The sequence below is a fragment of the Meriones unguiculatus genome, chromosome 1, assembly GCF_030254825.1.
Source record: "Meriones unguiculatus strain TT.TT164.6M chromosome 1, Bangor_MerUng_6.1, whole genome shotgun sequence".
Classification (NCBI taxonomy): Eukaryota; Metazoa; Chordata; class Mammalia; order Rodentia; family Muridae; genus Meriones; species Meriones unguiculatus.
In genome coordinates, this window is record NC_083349.1 from 83,788,466 (window position 1) to 83,814,193 (window position 25,728).

General features: G+C 39.9%; 1 protein-coding gene across 6 annotated transcripts in view; it reads right to left on the reverse strand.

The window, feature by feature from the left end:
- Cpq (carboxypeptidase Q) overlaps positions 1-25,728 on the reverse strand; it is a 568,473-nt gene that overhangs the window by 110,217 nt on the left and 432,528 nt on the right. For all 6 annotated transcript variants that reach the window (XM_060393012.1, XM_060393022.1, XM_060393030.1 and 3 more), the window contains one exon: positions 18,984-19,075. In XM_060393012.1, the coding sequence (XP_060248995.1) occupies positions 18,984-19,075 (92 nt within the window). The remainder of the gene's footprint in view (positions 1-18,983; positions 19,076-25,728) is intronic.

A 25,728-nucleotide genomic window follows, 5' to 3' on the forward strand; every position in this document is an offset into this window, starting at 1 on the left:
AGCCATGGGGTTCATCTCTTTATCACAAACACCTTTTATAGAAGAAAGGTGAGCACCGGTGCATTTGGTAGGTGCAGATTTTTTTTTTTCTCTTTTGTAATTCTGAACTCATCTTCCAGCCTCCAGTGTATCTGTCCTTCACTGCTGTCTTCGCTCCAACTACAGCAGCATAGGTAACAATGACTTCTGGAGACATACAGCTCCCTCCTTTTCTAACTGTCCCTCTGATCTTCCAAGTTGTAGGCCTAGATTAAATGGGCCTGGCTAGAGATATGCTCTATGTCTGACAATGTTAGAAAATGTGGATGCAATAAAATATCTTTGGAAATTTCATACAGCGCAGACATGAGTCCATCTTGTTATATTTCTCCCCTGGGTATTTCACACCCAGTTACAGTAAAAGAAGAAAGATGAACTCAGTTTGAAGAGAGACTGATACATTGAGCACCTAAGCTCTACACACACACACAAAAAGCCTAAACAAACATTCACACAAGATTGGCATCTTTCCTCGTGTAATGTTTCTTATAGAGCTAAATACTGAGGAATGTCCTAAGGTGGTATACGGCAGTATTTCTGATCTAAGACAGACTGTTAAATAGTGCAATGCTTTTAACATTTATCATGGCAAGAAAGAGTTTTGGGTCACAGCACAGGTTTAGGATGTTTCCAAATTATAGACAGGTACAGTGGCACATGCCTGTAATCCCAGCATTCAGGGAGGCTGAGGCAGGTGGATTTCTGAGTATAAGATCAACCTGGTTTACAAAGCAAGTCCAGGAAAGTCAAGGCTACACAGATAAACCTTGTCTCAAAAAAGAAGAAATTATAAGGATAGTGCAAATGTTGTTTTAGAAAAAAAAATCATTGTAGTAGGATTTTGAGAGTTATCATCATAAGTAAACACACACATTTTCTTTTAAATTACCCAGAAACCATGCCAGAACAATGCATCAGGAATTAACAGGGCAGCCCAGGCCCAGTGTTACTTTTACTCTAAAATTCTATGCTACTGTGTTTTAAACTTTAAACCCTGAAGCTTCTTGTCTAACACATTTGAGTACTGATTATCTGGCATCACTGAATGCATCAAGGCAATCTGCTCAGTACAAGTTGATAGATATTGTATTTAAGATGAGTGGTAGCCAAGTTGGTAGTCAGATAGGTCACTGTAGCTGAAGTACAGAGACAGGAGGGCTAGGTTCAGGCTTCGGCTTTGAAGTGAATGGCTCACACAGCCTTGGCTATACTTCTTACCTCACTGAGCCTCTGTCTCTTTAAGCGTGAAACCAGGACTGCATCACACAGTCTGGTGGCTACCCAAGCCACTGATACTGTCTGTGATATAAAACAGATGAAGAGCAATTCATAAGTGGTGACACAGGTGGCATTGTGTGAGAAGTGAGAACTTGATGCTCAGATTTTGGGAAACAAAATCTTTTATAATTTTGGATGGCTTCCTTTCCACTGTTAAGTGTACCTACTAACCAAATTCTACCTTACTTGATTTTTAGATCTAATGAATTGAGCATACTGTTTTCCCCTACATGGAAAAATCCAGACTCTTTTCACAAAGTACTTTCCTGCCATGTACTATTAAGTTCTAATCCTTGACCTTTCCTAGTTCAAATGACAAAACAGCCTGATTGCTTCCCATTTGGCTCTGTGGGATATAATAAAGCTTTGGAAGCAAAACAAATCAGCAGCTATGTGGAGTAGGGGCACACCACACACCCCATCAGCCTGCAGTTAGTACCTGGAGAGTTGGGCTGACCCTTGCCTCTAACTCAGTGGATGAGTTTTATTAAATGAAGTTGTAGGGATCCACAGGAGCAAATGATACCCCTGTCCTTAACTGGGGACAGAAATGCTGTTTAATTTGAAAATCACTCAGACTGTGAAACTACATTTTGCCTTTGTTGAAAGGCCTTGTTAAGTTCTCTGAATTTGAATTGCTGTTTATGTATGTTTGGCTGTGACAGGTAAAAAAACTCTTTAGAAAGCAGTTTTGAGAAACTCTTCCTTTAAAAGAATCCTGAAACCAATGCCAGCAAATTGCTGGTTGCTGGGGGCAACTCCCAGCTTCTCAAATGAATAGCTTCAAATGGTGAGCAAACATCTCTTAACAGACTGCTGGAGGAAGGGCATCTGAAAGAAAATGGGGAATAAAGTTCTAATCTTGTGGCTAGTGTGTGTGTGTGTATCTGTGTATGTCTCTGTCTCTGTATGTGTATGTGTGTGTGAGTATGTATATGTGATTGTGTTTGTGTTATACACACATAGGTGAGTCAGCAGAAATTACAGATGAGTCCTCGTTGTTAAGGTTATCAACACTATTAGGAGACAGTGACATAGTTGTCAGGTGCTTCATAGTTGTATAGCTCTCTCCCTGGCTGAGATTCTGCCTTCACAATAGCCTGGATTTAGCAATGCTTGTGACTCTGGACACTGCTCTTCAGGGTAAAAAGTGAACCCCTAAGTCAGGAGCAGCTCTCTAACATTGTCTTCCTGGCAAGCTTGCTGGGTTTATTCAATCCAGTCCCTAATGGCATTTTGGACAGAGCACTTCTGAAGCTGTATGATGCATAGAATCATGGTAAAACCACCTCTTCTAGATGTAGACAGTCATCTCCAGGAGGGTTACTGATGGATGAGAGGCCTACCATTTCCCTGGCCTCTTGGAAGAATTCTCCCTTTCCAGTCTTAATAATTTGGATTGAGAAATAAAACAATATGTAGACAAAATAAAAATAAAACAAAACAAAACAAAAAACCCCACACACCTGACTAAAGAATGAAAATGGATCAAGACACACTGTAGTGTTCATTTCTTTATATGCTCCTTTGGATATAAACTTTAGAAAATAGACACTTTTCCAGTTATATTTAAGATACTGTTATTAAACTTGGCTATCTGAATAAAAATCTTGTTCTTGCTTTAAGAAATATTGGGTGCTACATGGTGGCAGAGGCGTACAGTCCTAGCCCTCAGAGACAGGAGCATTACAAGTTCTAGACTAGGCCACATAGAAAAGTCTGTTTCAAAAATAAAAACAAAACAAACAACAAAAATCAAAGCTGGGGGGAGGACAGGGTCTCCACAAGGAGAGCAACAGAACAAGAAAATTTGAACATAGGGGTCTTCCCTGAGACTCATACTCCAACCAAGGACTATTCATGGAGATAACCCAGAACCCCTGCACAGATGTAGCCCAGGGCAGTTCAGAGTCCAATTGGGTTACATAGTAATGTGAACAGGGACTGCCTCTGACATAATCTGATTGGTCTGCTCTTTGATCACCTCCCCCTGGGGGGAGCAGCCTTACCAGGCCATAGTAGAGGACAATGCAGCCACTTTTGATGTGAACTGATAGACTAAGATCAGAAAGGAGAGGAGAACCTCCCCTATCAGTGGACTTGGGGAGTGGCATGCAAGCAGAGGGAGGAGGGAGGGAGGGATTGGGAGGGGAGGAGGGAGGGGCTTATGGGGGGGATGCAGAATGAATAAAGTGTAATTGATGAAAAATTAAAAAAAAAGGTAAAATGCATACATTTAACATTTTGGCTAATATAATAAAATATTTGATATTGTTAAAAAAAATAAAAGCTGGAGGAGGAGAAAACATGGGGTAGGGGGAAGGAGCAGGAGGAGGAGAAACATTCATTGCTGTTGTTGTTTTGGGTCAGGAAGAAGGGAGATGATACAGTAGGTGCAGTGAGCTGGGACCTGAGCTCTAGCCCCAGGAGGGAGATAGAAGCCAAGCAGAGCACAGGGTAACCCCAGAGCTGGATGTGTTGTTGAGGAGAACAGCTGAACCAGTTCAACTGAAACAGTGTGCTCCAGAGTCGGTGAGTGAGATTTTGCTTCAAAGACTTAAAGAGGATATTTAATGTCAGCTTCTGCTCTCTACAGACACACAGATAGCTAAGAACACCTCATTTAACAGGTTTTAGGAAACTCAAATAGCAAATTGTAAAAGTCAAACATTCTAACTCAAACTAATCCACAGATTAACTAATTTGATACATACATGTTGAGAAATAATGTAGGAAACTATTCTTTGCTTTCTACCATCATGTTCCTATGGGAGCAGATAACTTTGACTGTACAGTTCTGTACAGTGAAAAAACTGCTATTCCTAGCATGACAGTGGTCTCTAGTGTGAGCTGAGGTGTTCCTGGCTGCCTTTGGGTTGGCAACTGGAGTACAAGATGTGCATGCGATGTACTCAGAGCCAAAATGGCAGGGAAGCCACACAACTGACGACTGTTCCAGAGACTACAGATTGTTTGATTTTGGCTTAAGCTTTAGTCATTTCATATTCAGAAACTTTTTGTTATTGCACATTTTTCATGCAGCTCCATATGGGGTAGTGATCCACAATTTCAGGAGGCTGTAGTTTAGATGAAAGAGAAGAGACTACAAGTTCAGGTAAAATAAAATAGTGCTCGTGATTCCAAAGCAGTTTCCTGCCACTGTAACTTACTGAGGCCAAAGTATATGTAATGGGGTAATTTACTCCTAAATGTGCTGACCCACATATGTCACTTTTGAGCCCAAGGCCTGCCTGATACCTGAGTTCAGATTGGTGCTTTCTGGAATGTCAACCTGATTTTCTGAGAAAAATCATGTTTTTAGATAATGGTGCTGTTTTTTCCAGATCAGATCATGACCTGAGTAAGCATAAAAAGGCATTGATGCAGAAACTCTTCGTGCCTTGTAGTCAACTTCTAGTAAGCCAGTTAAGCAGACTAGATATAAACTAATCCCATTCTTCATTGCTTTAAAGCTAGAGAAAAATAAGCTGCTATGCCAGTCACAATGATTCACAGCAAAACCCAGTGTTTTTGCTCAACGTTTTCAGAAACAAATTTAGAAGGTGATTGCTTTATTTGGTTTGGTATTTGAAGCAGAGAAATCAGTATATATATATATATATATTTTTTTTTTTCATGTAATAAGTTTGAACCAACACTTAAGTCAAATTCCACATGCTCTGAACTATTACCTATTATGTTAATGTTAGCTGTAGGTAATATTAAGTTGTAGGTAAGGTCTTACAATCTAAGAATCGGGTAAAATTCTATTATAGCTGTCAAGCCTATTTAGAACTATTCTTTTCTTTTATAAAACTCAATAAAAGCCAGTATAAAGATATTCTTCTTAAAGAGATACAGTAGAGGTATGCTGACACAAAACCTGCTGATTTACCAAGTGGTATGTGAAGAGGGAATATTTTAATAGTTCTTCCCAGATTGACACACATTTACATACAACTACTATAGAGGTATATAAGATTTAAAAGCCTATACCATGATGAAATTCTACTTAGGAAAGAGAAAAAAAAAAAAAACAAAACCCAAATTCAGAAAACAGTCTTTCTTTGAAAAAAAAAAAGTACAAAATTTCTGTAAGAACCATATGTTCTTCCAGATATGCTAAGGTAATTATGTGTAAGTGAAACCTACAAGTCCAGATGAAGAACACACTGAGATAAATAAAATTTAAACTAATTTTTCAACATGCTTGATTTATTAATGCAAATATCTAAATAATGAAGATGCTTAAGTAGCTGTGGCTGGGATCATAACTTCTGATGAGAAAGGCTGTGATGCTAGGAAAACTATGTGTGACAGTCAGAGCCATTATTCTAGTCATGCACATCAGATTTGTTGTTCTTCTATTCAGGTCTGAACAGGGGAACCATCCTGTCATACTCTAGTGTGACCCTGGCCACGTTAAAAATACATGGGGCAATAGTGCTGCCAAGTAAAAATGTCTAAGAAGCCATATGCCTGCATCATGCCAGGAAGTCTTCCTGGAACATGCAACATACCCTTTAGTTTAGAGTGAGCTGTGAGACTTTATATCAGTTAGGAAGTTGGCAAAACTTTACTACTAAAAGTAGGTAATTTTTTGTATACTTATATAAGTAAGGGGGACATTTTGTTTCTTGGCTTGAGTAGCACAGAAAGTGCTAAATATAATCATATATATTCATTTTCACCTTTTCTGTTTTTAAGGTGTTTAGAGTTGAAATAAACTGATGTATTTAGAATGATTATTGATCCATTCTTCATTTAATAAAACCTATTTAAAATATTCCCTTATTTTAAGTGTTCATTATCCCTATGATTTAGCTGCCAGAAGTTTATGTAATAAATCGGGATAAAGTTAAATATTTTTCATGTCAAACTGGAACATATAATCTACTTCATGTAATGAAGCTTTCTCTAGGCCAGATTACCTTGCTAATTATGCCAAAACATGTTTTTTTTCTTAAAATGTAAAATATTTTAAAATGCCAGAAATCCAGTTAAAACTAACTTCCCACACCCATCCTTTGTACATTTTAGAATATTATACGTGACATCCTGACTTCCTATGAGAAGAAGAGAGAGTAACCTTGTTCCCATGAGAAGCTGAGTAGACCAATGTCATGTGGACAAACACCATCTCATTAATTGATTTGAAAATTTGAAAAAATCAACATATTTTCAAAATTCAAAGTTAAATTTCATGTTCACAAGTCAACTTTTATTCACAATAATGTGCTGTTTTTGTGATGACATTTCTAGTAAACATGAGCTGGATTCAACCTAAAGATTAGTTCATATTTTAAATAATCATTTCATCAATAAGCAATAAAGGCATTTCAGCAGGCTTTCTCACCCTCTCTAGAACTAACTTTTTTTCTAGGCATAAAAGAAATCACTCTTGCTGAGCACGAGGGGTCATTTTCCTTACTGGTGTCCCATTGGGATGCAACAAGCCTGATGTCTTTTAGTGCCCTTAGTGAAGAGTCAGTGTGGCTTCAACAGGTCACCATTCAATGAACTACTATTCCAAAGCATTCCTCCACATTGAAATAGCATCATCCCTGTTGCCAATAGCATGCACTGTATGTAGAGAGAAATGTCCCTCATACACTTGTGCTTTTGAACACTCCATTCCTTCCCAGGTGATGATACTATTTGGGAAGTCACAGACCTTTGGGAGGCAGAGCTGTGCTGGGGATAGAATCTCAGTTTTACAGGCTTGTCCTGCTTCCTGCTTTCTCTAACTCCTGTGTACAGATTAAATGTGATCAGCCAGCTTCCTGCTTCTGCTGCCCATGCTCCTGCCTTCTTTACTATACAGACTCTCCCTCTGCAACCGTAAAACAAAAGAAACTTTCTTTTTTATAAGTTGGCTATGCTCATGTTATTTTTCACAACACAAAACTAACTAATATACAGCCCAAACTCAGGTGAGTAAAAACACCTTTAATTTCTCTAAATTATAGAGCAGAACAACTGAATCAAGATGATCTCATTGGAATGAATGAAGAGAAAAGAAAGAATGATTACCATAGAAGCAGAACTTCTCTTCTACTCCTTTAGAATTACACCTTTAAATATTTATAAAATATGATACCTACAGGAATTACCCAGCATGGCATGTCACCATAGTACGTATTGGAAAAGATAGGAGTAGCTAGGATGTTTATATGTTGCTGGTGAGGATGTACAATGACAAGCTCTCATCTTTTAGTTCTTTCTACTGAAACTGAACATAGTCCATCATACAATCTAGCTATTCTACTTCTAGAATGTATAGTAAATATATATATATGACCATCCAAATGTCTGTACAGAAATATTCACAGCATCTTTATTTATGATAGCTAACACTAGAAAGAATACAGATGTCCATCAACCAAACATCTCTATTTCTTTCTTTTTGGAGAAAAAAAAAGAAGAAATTGGGGTTTATTCACACAACAAAGAACAATTCAGAAAGGGGCCAACTCCTGTTTATTCAGTAACACTGATGGATCCTAAAACCATAATATTTTAGAGAAAGAGCCCAGATTAAATATTACATACTATATGCTTATGTTTATACTAAGATTGAGGCCAGCACCACCAATCTGTGGTAATAAAAACTTCAACACATTATTTGCCTTTGGTGGAGTTGGAGTTCAGTTTGAAAGAGTATTAAGGAAATTTCTAGTATACTGGACACACTCATGTTTTTCCATGTGGATTACCAGATGTGCTGGCTAGTTTTATGTCAACTTGACATAGCTACAGTCATTTGAGAGGAGGGAACATGGATTGAGAAAATGCCACCATAGAATAAGTCTGTACACAAGCTTGTAGAGAATTTTCTTTATTAGTGATTGATGGGGGAGGGCCCAGATAATAGGAGGTGGAGCCATCCCTGAGCAGGTGGTTCTGGGTTCTATAAGAAAGCAGGCTGAGTGAGCCATGGGGAAGCAAGCCAGGATATAGCACTTCTCCATAGATTCTGTATCAGCTCCTGCCTCCAGGTTCCTGCCCTGTTAGAGTTCTTGTATTGACTTTATTTGATGATAAACTGTGATGTGGAAGTGTAAGCCAAATAAAACCTTTCTTCTCCAACTTATTTTTGATCATGGTGTTTTATCCCAGCAATAATAACCATAACTAAGGCAACAAGGTTTTACAATTTCCAAATATATTGATTTGAATATTTAAGATCTGTATACTGAGTGCTGCTAATAAAGCCTCAATAGTGTGATGTTCCTTCTAAAATAATCAGCTTAAACCACGAACAGTATACCTCTAATCAGCTCTCACATTCATGTGCTAATGTAATGAAAGACAGAGACAGCAGAAAGAACTTTGAACTTACAAAAGAACATCATAATAATAAGAAAAACTTCTTTATAAAACTATGCTATGAATTGTTAGGAATGTGTTCACTTGATCTTAGGAATTGTTTATTTTGTTGGTTTGTTTTAAATCTTAAATGTCTTCCCAGATTTTACATATTGCATGCTTTATCTCCAGTGCAGCAGTACTCACGAGTGGGGAGTTTGTTTGGAAAGTGACTGGATCATAAAGATCTTATGAATTGGTTAATATATCTATGGATACATAGTTTAGAGGGTTTGGAGAGAAAAGTTTTCTTGTTTGTCCTTCTTTCTTGACTACCATAATATGTAAGCAGCTTGGTTCCATGATGTTTTCCTGTCTACTTGCCGTGGAATCCGAAATGACAGAGGCAAGAAACCATAGGCCAATATCTCTGTAACTGTGAACCGGAATAAACCATTCTTCCTTTTGGCTAACTATGACTAATACCTTATCACAGTGATGGACAGATGACTAATACAAGTTTTATTATGATTGACTAATCACGTCATAGCAAAAACTCAAGTATGTGTTTTCTATTATTTTACTAGTAACTATTGCCAAAAAGCTATGGATACACTTTTTTGATGGAAAGTTTGTTTCCTTGGAAAGAACATTTTTGATTTTGTAAGAAAATTCCATGTGAATTTAAAAATTCACATACTAAGCACAAATGGTTTTACATATTTCACAATAATTTAGTAAATTTTCAGTAGTTTAGTAATTTCAACAGGTATTATAGTAATTAAACTCATGTTTTACAAGAAAACATAATTATAAAGTAAAGATGGCTATTAATCAGAATCCAATTTTGAAAATCAGTCTGGCAATAAATTTTGTACTATAATTTAATTTTTCCATAATAAAAACACATTGTAAATAAAGGCATATTTACTAAGAAAGTGATAATGAATATAAATAATTACTTTCATTCTCATAAAGATTAACTAAACATGTTCATTAAAATATCTCTTTAGAATTTTCATTGCTGAATAGATTCTGTGAGTGGGAAATAAAAACACATTCAGAGCTGTAAAAAGAAAAATAAACACAATAATTTTCTACATATTGTTTTCCCCCACAGTTGGTTCCATGTACAGTTAACCAGCTGTGCTATTTGATACCCAAAGAGAAGACCATGGTGAGTGCAGCTTTAGAACAATATACCATCTCTCTGCAAAATATCTGCTATTGAATATATCCCCCAGCAAAGAAAAAATATAAAATGCTCTTTTCCTATAAAACATAGATTATTATTATTATGTGAATAATATTTTCTGCAAAGAGCCCAATCATCAATATCTTAAGTTTGGGGGGTTACATTCAATACCCTGCATTGCCAGATGGAGGCATGAAGAGTTGGTAGCTCGAGGTCTTTATATGAACAAGTGGCACAACAGATTTGGCCTGTAGTTCATAATTTGCTCATTCTCAATCCATATCACTAATAATCATGACTGTGATATGAACCTCTAGCATAATAACCTACAAATTCAAACCATTAATTTAATAATCAACATCACAAGATGTGGGTAGGGTAAATGCCCCTCTCTCTTCTCCCATTCCCTCATTCCCCCTTTATTCTTCAAGAATTGGGCCTAGAATTGTTCCCCATGATAATCAATCACAGTCATTCTTCCCATTTCTAATTCTTTGATATTTACTGTGTTAACATCATGGTACTTACTGCTTCATAGCATTCAGTGTTCTATCTCCACTCAAACATTTTCAAAAAGTAAAATACATTTAAAAATTAATTTAGAAACTCCATTTTCATAATTCGTGATGCTAAATTTCTCTGTGAACGTAAAAGCTAGGGTATAACATAAAATCTATATGACCAAAACTTGTCCAAATACATGTGTGCACATGTGTGTCTATGTGTGCAGTCGTGTGTGTGTGTGTGTGTGTGTGTGTGTGTGTGTATGTGTGAACAAGCCTCCCCATGACAATACTTTTACTTGAAAGATATCTCACAGAGCTGACTGACTTTAAGCATCATGTAGGTGAAGGTTTCAGCATCCCTTGTTCTTGGGCAAATGAAAGTGTTTAGGAGTTCAGAACAAAAGTGAGGAAATGAGTATGGCCAGCTCTACACAGTGGCTGTGCGCTCCTTCTGAGAGTAAAATTGTAGCTGGGAAGTGGCTGCCCATCTAGGACAGTGTCTTTGAAGAAGCTGGAGTATATAGTAAGTTCCTATGTAAACACTCTGAGCCACCACTCTCCCTTAAAAGTAGCCACTACCCCCTGCCTGCCAAGGCTGAGGTATATTAAATGTCACCTTCCCAACAGTCTGCCAGCCTGAGTCCCTGAAAAACTGTGTGGAACCTGTTGTTGTAAGGAAGAAGAGCAATGAATGACCTTTTTGTCATATTAAACCCCTGATGTGGAAGGGTAGCTTTACTTCTTGTTTGTACTGTTTTGTGACAGTAACACTAACATAACACTGTTGAACTGTCTATTGCGTGACTTGGTGACACTGTGGATAACTATTTTATCCCTCCTCCTGGGATTTATGATTTGCGTATATATTGATTGTTTTATGTATTTTAAAATTATTTTATGTATGTGGTGTTTTGTCTCCATGTATGTCTGTGTGTCCTTTGCATGTCTGGCACACACAGAGGCCAGGAAAGGCCATCAGATCCTTAGAATTGTAGTTTAAGGTGGTTGCAAGTTACTATACGGGTTCTTCTCCTCTTCCTCGGCAGCAGGCATATGCATACCTTCTCCTGTGTACATGGCACACTCAAATAGCTTTTCTTTGACTAATGTTCAACTTGTTCTAGAGATTTACTATCCTCATACATTTTACTTTTTAAAGTTGATGCTACAATGTTATATATTGAGAGAATGGGTGACTGACCAGGCATTAAACTGTCTCTGTTATCTCTAAGTTTTGGAAGCTGTTTGCCTGCACTTCCTACTTAAAATAATTTTATTCCTTTTCAAGTCTCTGATGAGGTTGAAGACTAGATAGCTATAGTTTCACAATTAGGCTTAAGTTGTTTAGGATTTAAGAAAAAGTTTTAAGGTCTAGAAAGACATTTTCTAAGTTGATGAATACAAGATATGATAGAGAGTCATTAAAGTACAAAATTTTAGATTCACCTAGACAAGATAGATAGTATTTTCTTCAAGGTTCCCAAATATAAATGAGCTAAACATTCTCAATGTAACTTTTAAATATGGCTTCCCCCTGCCAAACACCATCTAAAGATTCAATACAATTCCCATAAAATTTCAACAGAATTCTTTACAGACCTGGAAAGATCAACCATTAACGTCATATGGAAAAATAAAAGACCCAGGAAAGCCAAAACAATTCCGTACAGTAAAAGAACTTCTGGTGGTATCAACAGCCCTGATTTCAAGTGAAGCTACAGATCAATAGTAATAATAACTGCATGGTATTAGCACTGAAACAGGTTGATCAATGAAACCAAATTGAAGACCCAGAAATAAATAAACCCACACTCCTACTGTTAGGAATTATATTTAAATATGTTATAATTCATTTAAAGGGCTGGTGATTGTTCATTACAAAATGTTTTTTATGCTCTTTTAAGGAAAAAATTCTAGCTGATAGGTTTGGTATGGCTAAAATAATTCTTACAGTTTAAATGCAAAGCTTTTTACTGTTCAATTTTAATGCAAGTGGTAGGAGGAGCAACAAGATTTGCTACCCTCTCCATAAATTATATCTAATTTAATTAAAAGGTTTGCTTTGATTTTAGTTCAAAAAGAACAGATTTAAAGTCATGCTAAATGCTGCAGTTGAGCCTTACCTAGTCTCCTTGTTTAAGTTTTTTTTAAGGTTAAGCCTAGGATGGGTAACTATGAGGTTTGCCTATTTGTCTTAAAATATATACTTCTAGGACATGCTAAAATTAGAGATGATGGCATTCTGTTTTATAGGACACAGTTTAGAGCAGATTATAAAGATACACAAAGAGTAATTCGGATGTGCTGGCCCTCAAGCTTATCAGAGGTCTGATGAATACGGCATTTTAACATGTGTAAGCTTATTGTGACAGGAAGTCCCAAAATCCTTACAGTAGCTCCCCCAAGGTCTCCGAGAAGATTTGGGCACAACAACAAATGACTGCAACTCTGGATTGTGGTATGCTAACCACTGGGCAATACTGCCTCAACTGGCCCACTGCTAGGGCCCAGCCTAAACTGTGGACAAAACTGTGGACACCTGGAGTCAATGTTTCACGTTGCTAAGGGCGAGGTGAGGCCATTCTCTTGTTTCTTTCTCCACAGAAACAGTCTCTCATCTTATGTGCCTGGTTGGACTCCTCCGTTCAGGATGCTGTGAGACCACAGGAGCAAGGGACACTGCCTAGGTGATGGACTAACAAGTCATCCCTGTCATTTTGATTGGCACATAAATTAATATATTTATTTAGCTTATAATTTATCCTTCTCAGGTCTCTGAACACCTTGACGGCTATGCTAAGCTTACGGTAGCTGATCAACTGTTAGCTCATTAATCAGTTCATTAGCTAAAACCACAGGGTACTAGATCTCTTATTTAAAAGAAAAACAAAGGTTTGCCTGGCTCACAGGACTCATGTTAGTTGCCTGTGTCTTAAGATAAATAAATGGAGCTTATATAGGGTCTGAGGATACAGGAGTTTAGGTGGTAAAAATCTAGAGTGTTGTTATTTGGTCTGAGAAAATGTTTCAGGGTTGATAAATGCAAAAGATTAGAGAGTCTAAATAGGTGTTTTAAGGTATATGAGTTATAAGATTTTAAAAGTTCAGAGTTTTGACATTGATCAATAGAGTGCTGATAAGTTGATGGAGCAATAACTGCTTATTATTCAGTCACCAGGTTGAGATTTTAATTTCCTTTGTTGGCTTCTAGAGATAGACTTAAAGGTGCTTCTCGTTATGTTAAAAACATCTGTTTAATGTGTATATCTGACCCAAAAGTCATAGCTTTTAGTATGGTATTCTTGATATCTGCCATTTCTGGGGTAGATTTTAACACGGGAATATCTTAAACCTATTCCTTCTAGTTGCTTTAAGTAAGTTTCCCTTTTATTTCATAAAGGGCTTTTGCCTTTTCAGAGTTCACCTTAAAAAGTACTTATGCCGTTAACACATACGTATGTCTACTGCCTTTTTCTCAATACACAGTACAATTATGATACTAACATGTTTAAGGTTTTATCTCTCTCTTAAAACTTAAAAGTAATTCCTGGTTTGGAATTTCCTTTCCTGGCTACCAGACTGCCATTTACTACATACAACCACTGGCTGGATTGGTGAGTTCACTCCATTTTCTCAGCATGCATGCCTCTCTTGGTAGGGGAAGCTTGACCACAGAGCTCTGGCAGCTTCCTACTATCTTTTGAGACGGGGGACGCCCCCCCTCAGCTGTAGCCTTAATTGTCTAGGTTTGACACTCTATGCTGACTTTCATTTTAGGGCCACACTCTCCCTTGGGCGGTACACCCCCTCTATGGGTTTCTTCCCGCTTGCTTGTGCATGCGCTGGCTCGCTTGCTCATGGAAAGGTCCCCTCTCTCCCATAGGGCTCTTCTCATTTTCCCTTGGGAGCCTTCTACACGCTTCCTCTCTCCACGTGCTCCTGCACTCGTCCTAGCTAGGCAAGAAGCGTGTTCTCTCGGCCGTGCCACTGGGCACCAGGCCTCCGATCCCTGGTCAAAACTCTGACGAGAGCTTGACCAAATCGGATTATCCTCCTCCGAGACTTGCCTTATTCTGGGACGCCTTTATAAGGCTCCGTCTCTCTCGGCTCCCAATGGATAACACCCATCACCACATCCCTACATAGAGACTTCTCTGCCCCCAATGGGAGACGCCCAGACGCCCGTCCCTCCAGACAGGCTGGAGAATTTCAGGTTTCTATCCCTAGTGCCAGCTGGCACCAGGGCCTCTTAAGTTTACACGCTCCTGTAACTAAACCTCACCTCAATGACAGATCAAAAACAAAGCCTTCTTTAATATTGCCAGTGATTGGGTAAATAAAGTCCGTCCAGGTAGACAGAGGTTCTCATGTACAAACCTCATCGATCCAAACCTTTCAATGCCTACCTACAGAATTTTCTCTGTTTCAGTGTCCTGCCAGACACAGATATCTCCTACAGCCGCAACAGCGCCAAAGCAGCTACAGGTGTTCAGCTCTGACCTCACGGACTTCCAACAAGATACAGGTGTTTGGCTCTGACCTTACCAACAAGCTGGACCTGCACCTTCCCTCCCAGCCATGGGTGTTCTCACAGACCTGGAAAAGCATCAAGGCAGCCTATTCTTCCTGGACTTGGTCAACACTTCAGCCTTTTGACCTATGTCGCCCCCAGTGTCAGCAGGAAGTAGCCAGAAGAGAATCTACGCCCGTTATCCACCTGTTGTTAACAAAAGGCTAAAGTGGTGTGCTTCAGGACCAGGACAAGCAGCTCCAGGTTCTCCCAGTGTTCCCCAGTCCTTCCCTGCTGCCTTGCATGGCTGGCAACTCTCTCTGTTAAAAACCCTCTACCCTAAACCCTCTGCCCTAAATTTTTCAGGGCAGAGACTTCTCTTATTCTTAACCTTACAACCTGACCATTTGTTGCTATAATTCCCCTCTCTCTCAACCTCTTACATGACAACCAAGAGCTGCTTCCAATGAGCCTAAATTTATATACTTTAACTTACCTTATAAAAGGCAGCCCAAGCTCCCTATTTTTAATTATAGAAAAAGGGGGGAATGTTGGGATCAGCAAGCAGGCATTTCTACAGGCAGCCCCTGGGGCCTGGCAGACCTGGCAGGTATCAGGCATTTGGAAAGACACCCAGACCACCTGCTGACCACCTGGAACCACCGGCGCATGCTCTGGACCCCCCTATAAGAGAACTGGGACCCTCCCCTTGCTCTCTCTTCTCGCTCCTTCTTCTCTCTCTCTTCCTCTCTCTCGCTTCTTCTTCTCTCTCTCTCCTTCTCTATCTCTATCTACCTCCCTCTCTGTAACCCCCCTCTACCTAATAAACCTCCCGTGTGGAACCAATCTCGTGGTGTGATCTGTGGACCCGCGTGTAACCTCTGTAACCTCTACACATCTCTTTTTTATAATTCCTAACACCTACAGGCACTTCATTTTCAACAAAGAAGCCAAAACCATACAATGGAAAAAAAGAATGCATCTTCAACAAATGGTGCTAGTCTAACTGGATGTCTGCACGTAGAAAATGCAAATAGACCCATATATATCACCCTGCACAAAACACAAATCCAAGTGGAACAGAGACCTTGACATAAAACCAGAGACTCTAATTCTATTAGAAGACAAAGTGGGGGAAACGTCTTGAACTCATTGGAATAGGAGAAAACTTCCTGAATGGAACACTAACAGCACAGGCTCTGAGATCAACAATTAATAAATGGGATCTTATGAAACTGAGAAGCTTCTGTAAGTCAAAGGACACTGTTAATAGAACAAAACAGCAGCAGACAGATTAGAAAAAGATCTTCACCAAATTTACATCAGACAGAGGGCTAATATCTAAAATATACAAAGAATTTATATACTGGATTAGGATCCGCATTTTCAATAAACCAAATTTACATATAACAAAACAAATTTTATATATAAAAAGATTCCATTTTACACCACTCAGAACAGCTATGATCAAAAACTCAAGTAACAACACGTACAGGTGAGGATGTGGGGAAAGGGGAACTCTCCTCCATTGCTGGTGTGAGTGCAAATTTGTACAACCTCTCTGGAAATCAATCTGGAGGTTTCTCAGAAAATTGGGAATAGTTCTACCTGAAGACCCAACTATACCACTCCTGGGCATACACCCAAAAGATGTTCCACCATACAACAAGGACATTTGCTCAATTATGTTCATAGTGGCTTCATTTGTAATAGCTAGAAACTGGAAATAACCTAGATGTCCCTCAACTGAAGAATGGGTACAGAAATTGTGGTACATCTACACAATGAAATACTACTCAGCTATTAAAAACAAGGAAATCATGAAATTTGCAGGCAAATAAAGATCATCCTGAGTGAGGCATCCAGGCCCAGAAAGACGCACATAGTTTGTATTCCCATATAAGTGGATATTAGACATATAGTAGAGGATAACCATACTATAATCCACAGACCCAAAGAAGCTACATAACAAGGACGGTCCAAAGGAGGGCGCCTGAATGTCACTCAGAAGGGGAAACAGAACAGACAGCAGAAGTGTTTGAAGAGAGGGAACTGGGTAGGAGATGGAATGTGGAAGGAAATGAGGGTGAGGTTCAGATGTGAGGATCACAGGTGTGGGAGGTAAGAGAGTTGGGAAAAAGAAGGGAAACTGAGGGGGATCATCTTTGTCAAGCTGGAAGCCTGTGACAGGGTAGGGTCCTGGGAGAATACGGGTGTGACTATAGTGCCGGGGCCAGCCGGGCAGAGTCGAACGGTTCTTGAGTTGGGTGTGAGGATTAAAATTAATAAAATAAACACACAGCACACAGGAAACTTTTTAAAGGTCCAGACTCGACAGCTTTTGCAAAAGGCAGACTGCTGCAGCAAGCAGCAAGTCTCAAGTGCTGCCTCATCCTCTGCCTCCAGCCTTCTGACCACTTTATTGTTTGAGTAGTTCCTTTTGTCAGTCAAACATCTCAGAACAATAGGTTAATTTGCACAAGGAGCCTGAGGAAGAGGTGTAACCCTCACAAGCTGTCCCACCTGTTGTCACAAACAAAAGGAGATGGACTTGCAAGTTCTCCTCTGCCATTAGTAAAGGCCTGCTAAAAGCCATCTCTCCGCCGAGATTTAAATATCAAAGCAGGCCGCCTGAGCTCCCGACACTATAGCTGGGACTCCTAAGAGGGGTTGGGGAGACTGAAGTGAGGATATCCTAGCCAGGCAGGATGGAAGGAGAGGAACAACAGCATACCTACAAAAATCTGTGATCCAGAAATCACCCTGCCTACATGAAGGGCAGGAATAAAGAGGGAACAAAGGTTGAGGGAATGTCCAACCAATACTGAAATCCACCCCATGGCAGAGAGCCAGCTCCTGACACTATTAAAGATACTCTGCTATGCTTGCAGACAGGAGCCTAACTTGGCTGTTGTCTGGGAGGATCCAGCCAGCAATGGATTGAGACAGATGCTGGGCCTTGCAGCCAAGCATGTGTTGGAGCAGTGGGGTCCTGTGGAAGTGTTGGAGAAAAGATGGAAAAACCTGGAGGGGACAGAAACCTCACAAAAAGACCAACAGAGACAACCTAGTCCCAACGGGGCTTACAGACACTGAGACATCAACTAAGGAGCATGCATGGTCTGGACCTAGGCACCCTATACATATGTGCCCAGTGGGTATCTTGGTCTTCGTATGGAGAACCGCCCAGTGGAGCTGTTTCTAACATGGACTCTATTGCTTGCTTTTGGATCATTCCCCCCTGGCAGGTATGTCTTGCCTACCCTCAGGGGATGAGGATGTGCTCAGTATTGATATGGCTTGATGTTCTGGGAGGGCTGATAGGGGGAGGGGCACTCTCCTTTTCTGAGGGAAAGGAGAAAGGAGGGGAAGGGGAAAATTGAGAGGGGGAGGGGGAAAAAGAAAAGGGGGGACTGGGAGGAAAGGAAGGAGGTGGCACCCTTGAGATGTAAAGTAAATAAACTGAAATTAAAAATAAAAATATGGCTTTTCTGATTGTTTCCTGTTTTTATTGTGCGTAGTTTATTATAAATAAATAAAATCCATATGCATTTGGAAAAAATGTTGTTCTCAATAGTAACCCTCCATTCCAAGTGTTAGAGGGAGTTTGTAGGTTAAAAATCCTGATCTTCTATAACAGCTTTCTTGCTTCAGGCTCCATCCATGACTAAATTTACTGTCCAATCAGGCTGTCCTCTGTTTTCCCAGATCAGAGATATGTGGTTGATACGTTCCCACCACCATGAATGCTGTTGGCTGACTTCACGTCTTGGGGCTTCAAATCCTAGGACTTCCAGGAGGATTTGGGGCAAAAAGAGGGTGGCTTGGATCAGTGAAGAGGGGATGCTTACCTAATACTTCCTGTCATGTATGAGCACAGCAGAACTAGCAAGAGCCTAAGAATACGGCAAACACCCAGCTGAGAGGTTTCTAGAACCACGAGTATGATGAGGAAATAGAAGGGCCTTTAACCCCATAGCACCTTCATGTCACCAGGACATTCTTTTCACTTACGGAATTGGGTGTTTGCCATAAAGAACTAAAAATTCTTAGACAATTACGGAGATTTTAAAACCCAAAGTACAAATCAGTGCTTTTGGTGTACACTGATAATTCAAATGCAGGTGCATGTGCTTTCTAGCTTTACCTTATGTAGCTCATAATACTGGGAAGCACCAATGCCACCTTGTTCTTCAGCTGTCCAGAGCACTAGGCGCAGAGTCCTCTTTGGACGCAGCCCTGGGAAAATAACAAAAGATATCCTTCAGTTTGCTTTGAATATTTTCCAAATGGTGGAGACCTCATCTGCACTGTGGATGAGAGGGAATCAGCGGCACGTGCCTCTTGCTGGTATGGCCACCTGCTTCAGGGTATGGAAAATAACACAAGGATACAACCTCAGAGATAATCTCCAGGACTGGGTAAAAGCAAAAGGAGTTATGACCAATGTTATTTGCAGAGCCTCATATATGGTTAAGTTTAGTGAAGTATTTATTATACCATATGTAGAAGGCAAAGTTAGGAAGAGCCTAAAATCTTAAAGGCTCCAGAGTTGTTAATTGAAACCAAATCACTTAGCAGTGTTTCAGGATACAGTAAGCAGGGGTCACCTCTTAGACTGCATTTACCAGTGCAGTTTCTCATGCTCTCCCTGGAAATGTAATAACTAAGAAGCTGATGCAATGTCTGTGGTTACTCATGGCCATGTATTGGAAACTATAAAGTCATTCCCTCAAGGTCAATACAGTTAATTGAATGAAGCTGCCATTTCTTCACATTATTTCACTAACAGCATGACAGCCACTCATGGACTTGTAATAAACAATGTGCATAAATAGTCCCTAACTCGACTTATTATTTCTTATGCTGTGATTGTTTGAACAAAATACGTAGCTATTTAGTAGAAAACCAACTTTGGATTCTGAGGTTTGACCTTTTCTTGCACTAGAGATAAGCAGTATGATCCTCTTTCACACTACTGGAGAGCAGTAGCAAGCTGCTGATCCACAGTTCCTAGTGGATCACATGATCACAAGCATCAGTGCTCTCCATGTTCAAGGCTCTTCCAGGACACTTGACAGGTATGGTGTTTAAATGGACTTGGGGCAGTAGTTCTCAACCTACCAAGTGCTGTGACTCTTTAATACGGTTTCTCATGTTGTAGTGACCCCAACCATCAAATTATTTTTGTTGCTACTTCACAACTGTAATTTTGTTATTGTTATGAATAATAATGTAAAATCTGTGTTTTCAACAGTAAAAGGATCATTTGATCCCAAAGGGGTCATGACCCACAGGTTGAGAACCTTTGTTTTTGTTGTTGTTGCTTTTCCAATTTACAGTGGTGTTGGGAACTAAGCCCTGGGACCCTCCCTAAGAGCCTGGCCTGCCAGATAAGCACCGGACTCCAGCAGGCCATAGTTTCTTACGACCCATTGTTCCCGAAACTGTTTGCTTTGGGACACATCCGTGACCACAGATATTATCTTTGGGCCTTGTAGCTCTTTAACCCACCTTCTTTGCCTTGGGAACTTCCCACCTCCCCACCAAGGGCCTTGGTATTTTTCCACTACTACTCCCCTTTTCTCGCCCCTCTCCCCCGCCCTGCCAGAACCGTGCTTTAAAAGAAACACTGAAGCTCAATAAAGCTGACACTTGACCGGCAACAGTCTGCTTGTGTCCTTTCTCTCTCTCACCCATCTTTTCCAGGATTGACCCCTTTCGCCCCCACGAATAACTAGGTCCCGAGAGTTGGGGCACAGTGGTTTCTGGATGTAGTCATCACTGTAAGCTGAGGAACCTCTGCCTCTATTCTGAAGTTTTTAATTAATGGTAGACTTGTCACTCCTACAGTTTTTTAATGGGTATCCAAGACTGTCCAGTAATCATTAGCTGCTGGAAGCTATTTTCTCAATTTTTAAAGTATGGTAAAACAACACCTTAAATGAATTTCTCCTGATTTTGACCTGATAATTGCTGGGAAATAGCAAAAGCAGAGAACATAAAGCTGGCCTTCAGTCTTACTATGAGGGTCCATGCTTGTGCAGGGGAATTGTTGGGTGTGGTTGCATCCCACTTTCAGTGGCTCCGAAGGTGGCCATGTTACCAGTCTCAGGTATATCGACACACCTTCTGCTTCCCACATGTCTGGGCATTAAGTGCCCCTGAGCCATAAAGCTCCATCCTGCACACTGCAGGTACTGACAGATTATCCTTGCAGAAGCCTGGTGGTCAGAGCCCTAAAAAAAGGAGCTGCAGTGTCTTCAAAGTGAGCATAACTGTGAAGTCATCCCCACCCCAAAAGAGCAGAACCTCTTTTAGTCCCAGAGAAAATCCCAGCACCCATCAGGAATACCAGTACCCACACCACAGAGTGGAGGGCCCACAGAAGAAAAGAAATCCAGGGTTTTAGTAGAGGCCTAAGTAACTCAGAAGTCTTCTTTCACTCTCACAATCTGATTGTCACTAAACTGAAACAAAAGAATGGGATTTCATCCAGTGACTTGGACCTTTATCTAATGTGGCATTTTGGTTTCTAGGCCCCCAGTTCCACAAGGGACAGTGTGCTGACCCGAGTCTGAAGGAACTGTGTTTCATTCCTGCTCTACTATGTCAGGCTATGTGTCTTAGCCAACTATGTAACATCTCTGAACCTTGATGTTTTTTATTACACAATAAGAAAAATGATAACCATCTCATGGGATTGTTAGAAAAATTAATGGGATACCTAACACATGTATCAGTCATAGCTAAGGTAGCATAGCACATGTATCAGTCATAGTTAATGTTATATAACATAGGCTCTATGTGTGTGTGTGTGTACATATACACACAATACATAAAATGTTTGTATATAAGATCTTTTATTTATATAAATATAACAGTCATATTGTCTGGAACAGAGGCATTCAAGGATTGGTTCTTAGCTCTTCTCCGCCTAATTGTAGATGGCCTTGCACATGCTGACAAAAGTCTCTAGAAAGGGAGAGCCAGGGCAGAGCCTCTTATGTCTCTTCCTCAGCAGCCTTAGACACATCTGATGTTTAGAAACATCAGTCAAGGAAAAATCAGATTTCATTTAACCTGTATAAACACAGCATTCTTTAGTGTGAGATGCATGTACACCTCAGAATGAGCATGTTCAGCTACAAACTAACAGAAGCAACTTCTCCACTCTTCAGGTCTTCAGGTAAGTGAAGTCAGAATACATTTTCTGGATGAGATCAAAGCTAAACATATATGAGCACCAAATGAGATTAATATATTGTTTTAACTTTAACTTACTCTTAAATTTTAATTTAGAGTTTATTTAGTTTTTTAAAATTTATTTCAGTTTACTTACTTTACATGCCAAGGGTGCCCTCTCCCTCTTCTTCCAGTTCCTCCTGATGTTCCCCTCATTCTCCATTCCACCCTCCCTTTCTCCGCAGAAAAGGGGTGCCCCCTCTCCCTTATCAACCCTCCCCAACATCAAGTCACATAAGGACTGAACATATCATCATCCTATGCTTGCAGACAGGAGCCTAACTTGGCTGTTGTCTGGGAGGCTCCAGCCAGCTCTGGATTGACACAGATGCTGGGACTCGCAGCCAAGCATGGGGCAGAGCCCTGGGGTTTCTGTGGAACTGTTGCAGGAAAGATAGAAGTACCTGGAGGGGACTCACAAGAAGACCAACAGAGACAATTAACCCAGTCCTGTGGGGGCTTACAGAGACTGAGACATCAACTAAGGAACATGCATGGTCTGGACCTAGGCCCCCTGCACATATGTGACTGATGGGGAGCTTGTTCTTCATGTGTGTCTCCTGGTGACTGGAAGGCAGTGGGGTGGGGTGGCTGTTTCTAATATGAACTCTATTGCCTGCTCTTGGATCAATTTAGAGTTTATTTAAATAAAATATATACAGACATTTTATGTATTGTGTGTGTTCATGCACACACGCACATTTACACAGACACACACACACACACACATACACACACACACCCCAAAGCATGCATATAGAGACCATAAGAGTTTGGTTTTATCATTCTTCTATGTGGGTCCTGAGGATTGAATTGAAGTCATCAGGCTTGGAAGTAAAGCCTTTACTCACTGATCCACCTTGCTGTTTCCAACCCAGTTTTAAAATTCACATATTTATGTATATAAAATGACAGTATCCACAACTATGAAAGGAATAAAAGGCAGGGATTCATTCTACAGAATAAAGGGGTAGCAAAGAGCACACACTTACTAATGCTATATCTCAGCTCTGGGTGGTGCTCAGTGGCATGCAGATCTAGTTCAAAGCAAACACTTGGATTAAAGAAAGATGGAGGACCCTGGGTAAGATGATCAATCCTCACTCAGAAAGACAAAGGGGAAGGACATTGGAAGAAGGAAAAAACAGGAAACAGGCCAGGAGTCTACCACAGAGGGCCTCTGAAGACTCTACCGAACAATGAGTCAAAGCAGATGCTGAGGCTCATAACCAAACTTTGGACAGAGTGCAGGGAATCTTATGAAAGAAGGGGGAGATAGTAAGACCTGGAGGGGAGAGGAGCTCCACAAGGAGAGCAACAGAACCAAAAAAATCTGGGCACAGGGGTCTTTTCTGAGACTGATACTCCAACCAAGGACCATATATGGAGAGGACCTAGAACCCCTGCACAGATGTAGCCCATGGCAGCTGGGGAACAGGAGCTGTCTCTGACATGAACTCAGTGGCCGGCTCTTTGATCACCTCACCCTGAGGGGGAGCAGCTTTACCAGGCCACAGAAGACAATGCAGCCAGTCCTGATGAGACCTGATAGGATAGGGTCAGATGGAAGGGGAGGAGGGCCTCCCCTATTAGTGGACATGGAAAGAGGCATGGGAGGAGAAAAGGGAAGGAGGTTGTGATTGGGAAAGAATGAGGAAGGGGGCTGCAGCTGGAATACACAGTGAATAAACTATAATTAATAAAAAAAATAAAAATTAAAAAAAAAGACCACATCTAGCTGTAGCCAGCTACGGACTAGTCCTTTCTGAATTTTCACCATAAAATGGGCCTTTCATTGGATTTCAGATGAGTACCTCCACACTGTATGACAAACAACTGGTAAATTCAGGTAAATTCATAGCTTTTCTGTTAAAGAATAATAGCCAATAGTGTGTCACAGCTTCATTTGAGCTTACAAAAAATCTGATGTACATGCACTTTATTTTAATTTCATTTAGAAAGCAGTGGTGCTGGGGTGGGAATATCACCTACAACAAAATATGAAAAGAAAATCTGTTTAATATTGGCTTTTATTATGCCCAAATTTAAAGGCAAAGAAGCTAGGAGATTATGATCATCAAACTAATAAACTGAAAAGGTCAATTGTCTATATTCATTCTAGGAAAATGCAAAGCAAAATAAACTGGACTTTCAGCAGAAAACTAAAATTAATCTTTCTTGTAGCTCCCCTTTTCAAATCCTGACTTCTAGAGAAACTATGGGTCCTCATACCCACTTGCTACTGTCTCCCACCTTTGGAACTTTTACCTGAGTTCTGCCTTCTGTCACCTGATTTTGAAGAGCAAGCATATGTGGTCTTATAGAAACAAACTCACACTAGCTGAAAAATGCAGTAGTTTTATCAGCAGCATGGAAGCATTTAAAGCCTACCTTAAAACCATAGATACTTATGCCATATGCGTCACCAATGGGTACTGTGTCTGAGTTACAGTCATAAATCGTGGTCTGGGAGTCTACAGACTCAGTAAGCAGAGTGTGGCTAAATGCACGCAGGTGGAGCTCGATTTTTACACTACGCAAGTTAGACAATTTGTCATGTGATAGAAGAGAACATTTTCATTGATTTTTTTAAAATAGGCAAATGGACAAAGATTAATTATTCTAGTGAAGAAAACTGCACCATTTTTTTTTTTTTTTTTTTTTTTTTTACAAGCAGGAGCAAAGCATTTTCTTGAAGACCTTTGTTCTTGGAATAGTTACTTTGTATCTGTCTTAGCTATATAAATATAAAGCAACCAGGCACTTCATTGGTGTGCTGTGTGAAGGCAACAGATGTTTTAAAATGTTTGTTTAGATTACTTATCTCACTTTACGTGTATGAATGTTTTCCCTTTGAGATTATATGTGTACCATGTGCTTGCCTGTTGAATCCCTATGAGCTTGAGTTAAGTGTGATTGGGAGCCACCGTGTGGGTGCTGGAAATTAAACACAGGTCCTCTGAAAGAGAACAAGCACTTTTAAGTGCTAAAAACATCTCTCCAGCTCCGCAACTGATTTTTTTCTGTTTGTTTTGTTATTTCTTTAATTCTTCTCCCTTTCCTTTCTTTCCCTCAAAGCCTTCCAGCCTTCCATACAGTCTTCTTTGCTGTCTTCCAAACCCATGGCCTATTTTTACATTAACTATTGTCATATGTACATAAGTATATGTGTATGTATACACAGTCCTAGATATAACTTGTTTAGTCTGTGTATGTTACTTGCATGTATGTTTTCAGGACTGATCATTTGGTATTGCACCTCCAATTGGTGTGCTGCTCTTCTCTGTGGAAAACTGTAGTTTTTTTTTTTTTTTTTTTTTTTTTTTGTGTGTGTGTGTGTGTGTGTGTGTGTTTTCCACACTCAGAATCCTTAATTGTCTGTACCTGGGTCTTTGTGTAGGGTTGAGGTCTAATGTCCTTTCTCTCATCCACTTTGGCATGTCTATTGGTATCCTCATTGTTTAGTTTAATTTGGGCAGTTATGTTGGTAAGACTTTATAGTTGTAGCTTCTGATATTACTAGAAAACATAATCTCACAGCAAACTCCCTGACCCTCTGGTTCTTTATTTTTATTTTTATTTTTATTTTTATTTTTATTTTTTTAATATTAATCGCACGTTATTTACTTTGTATCCCAGCAGTAGCC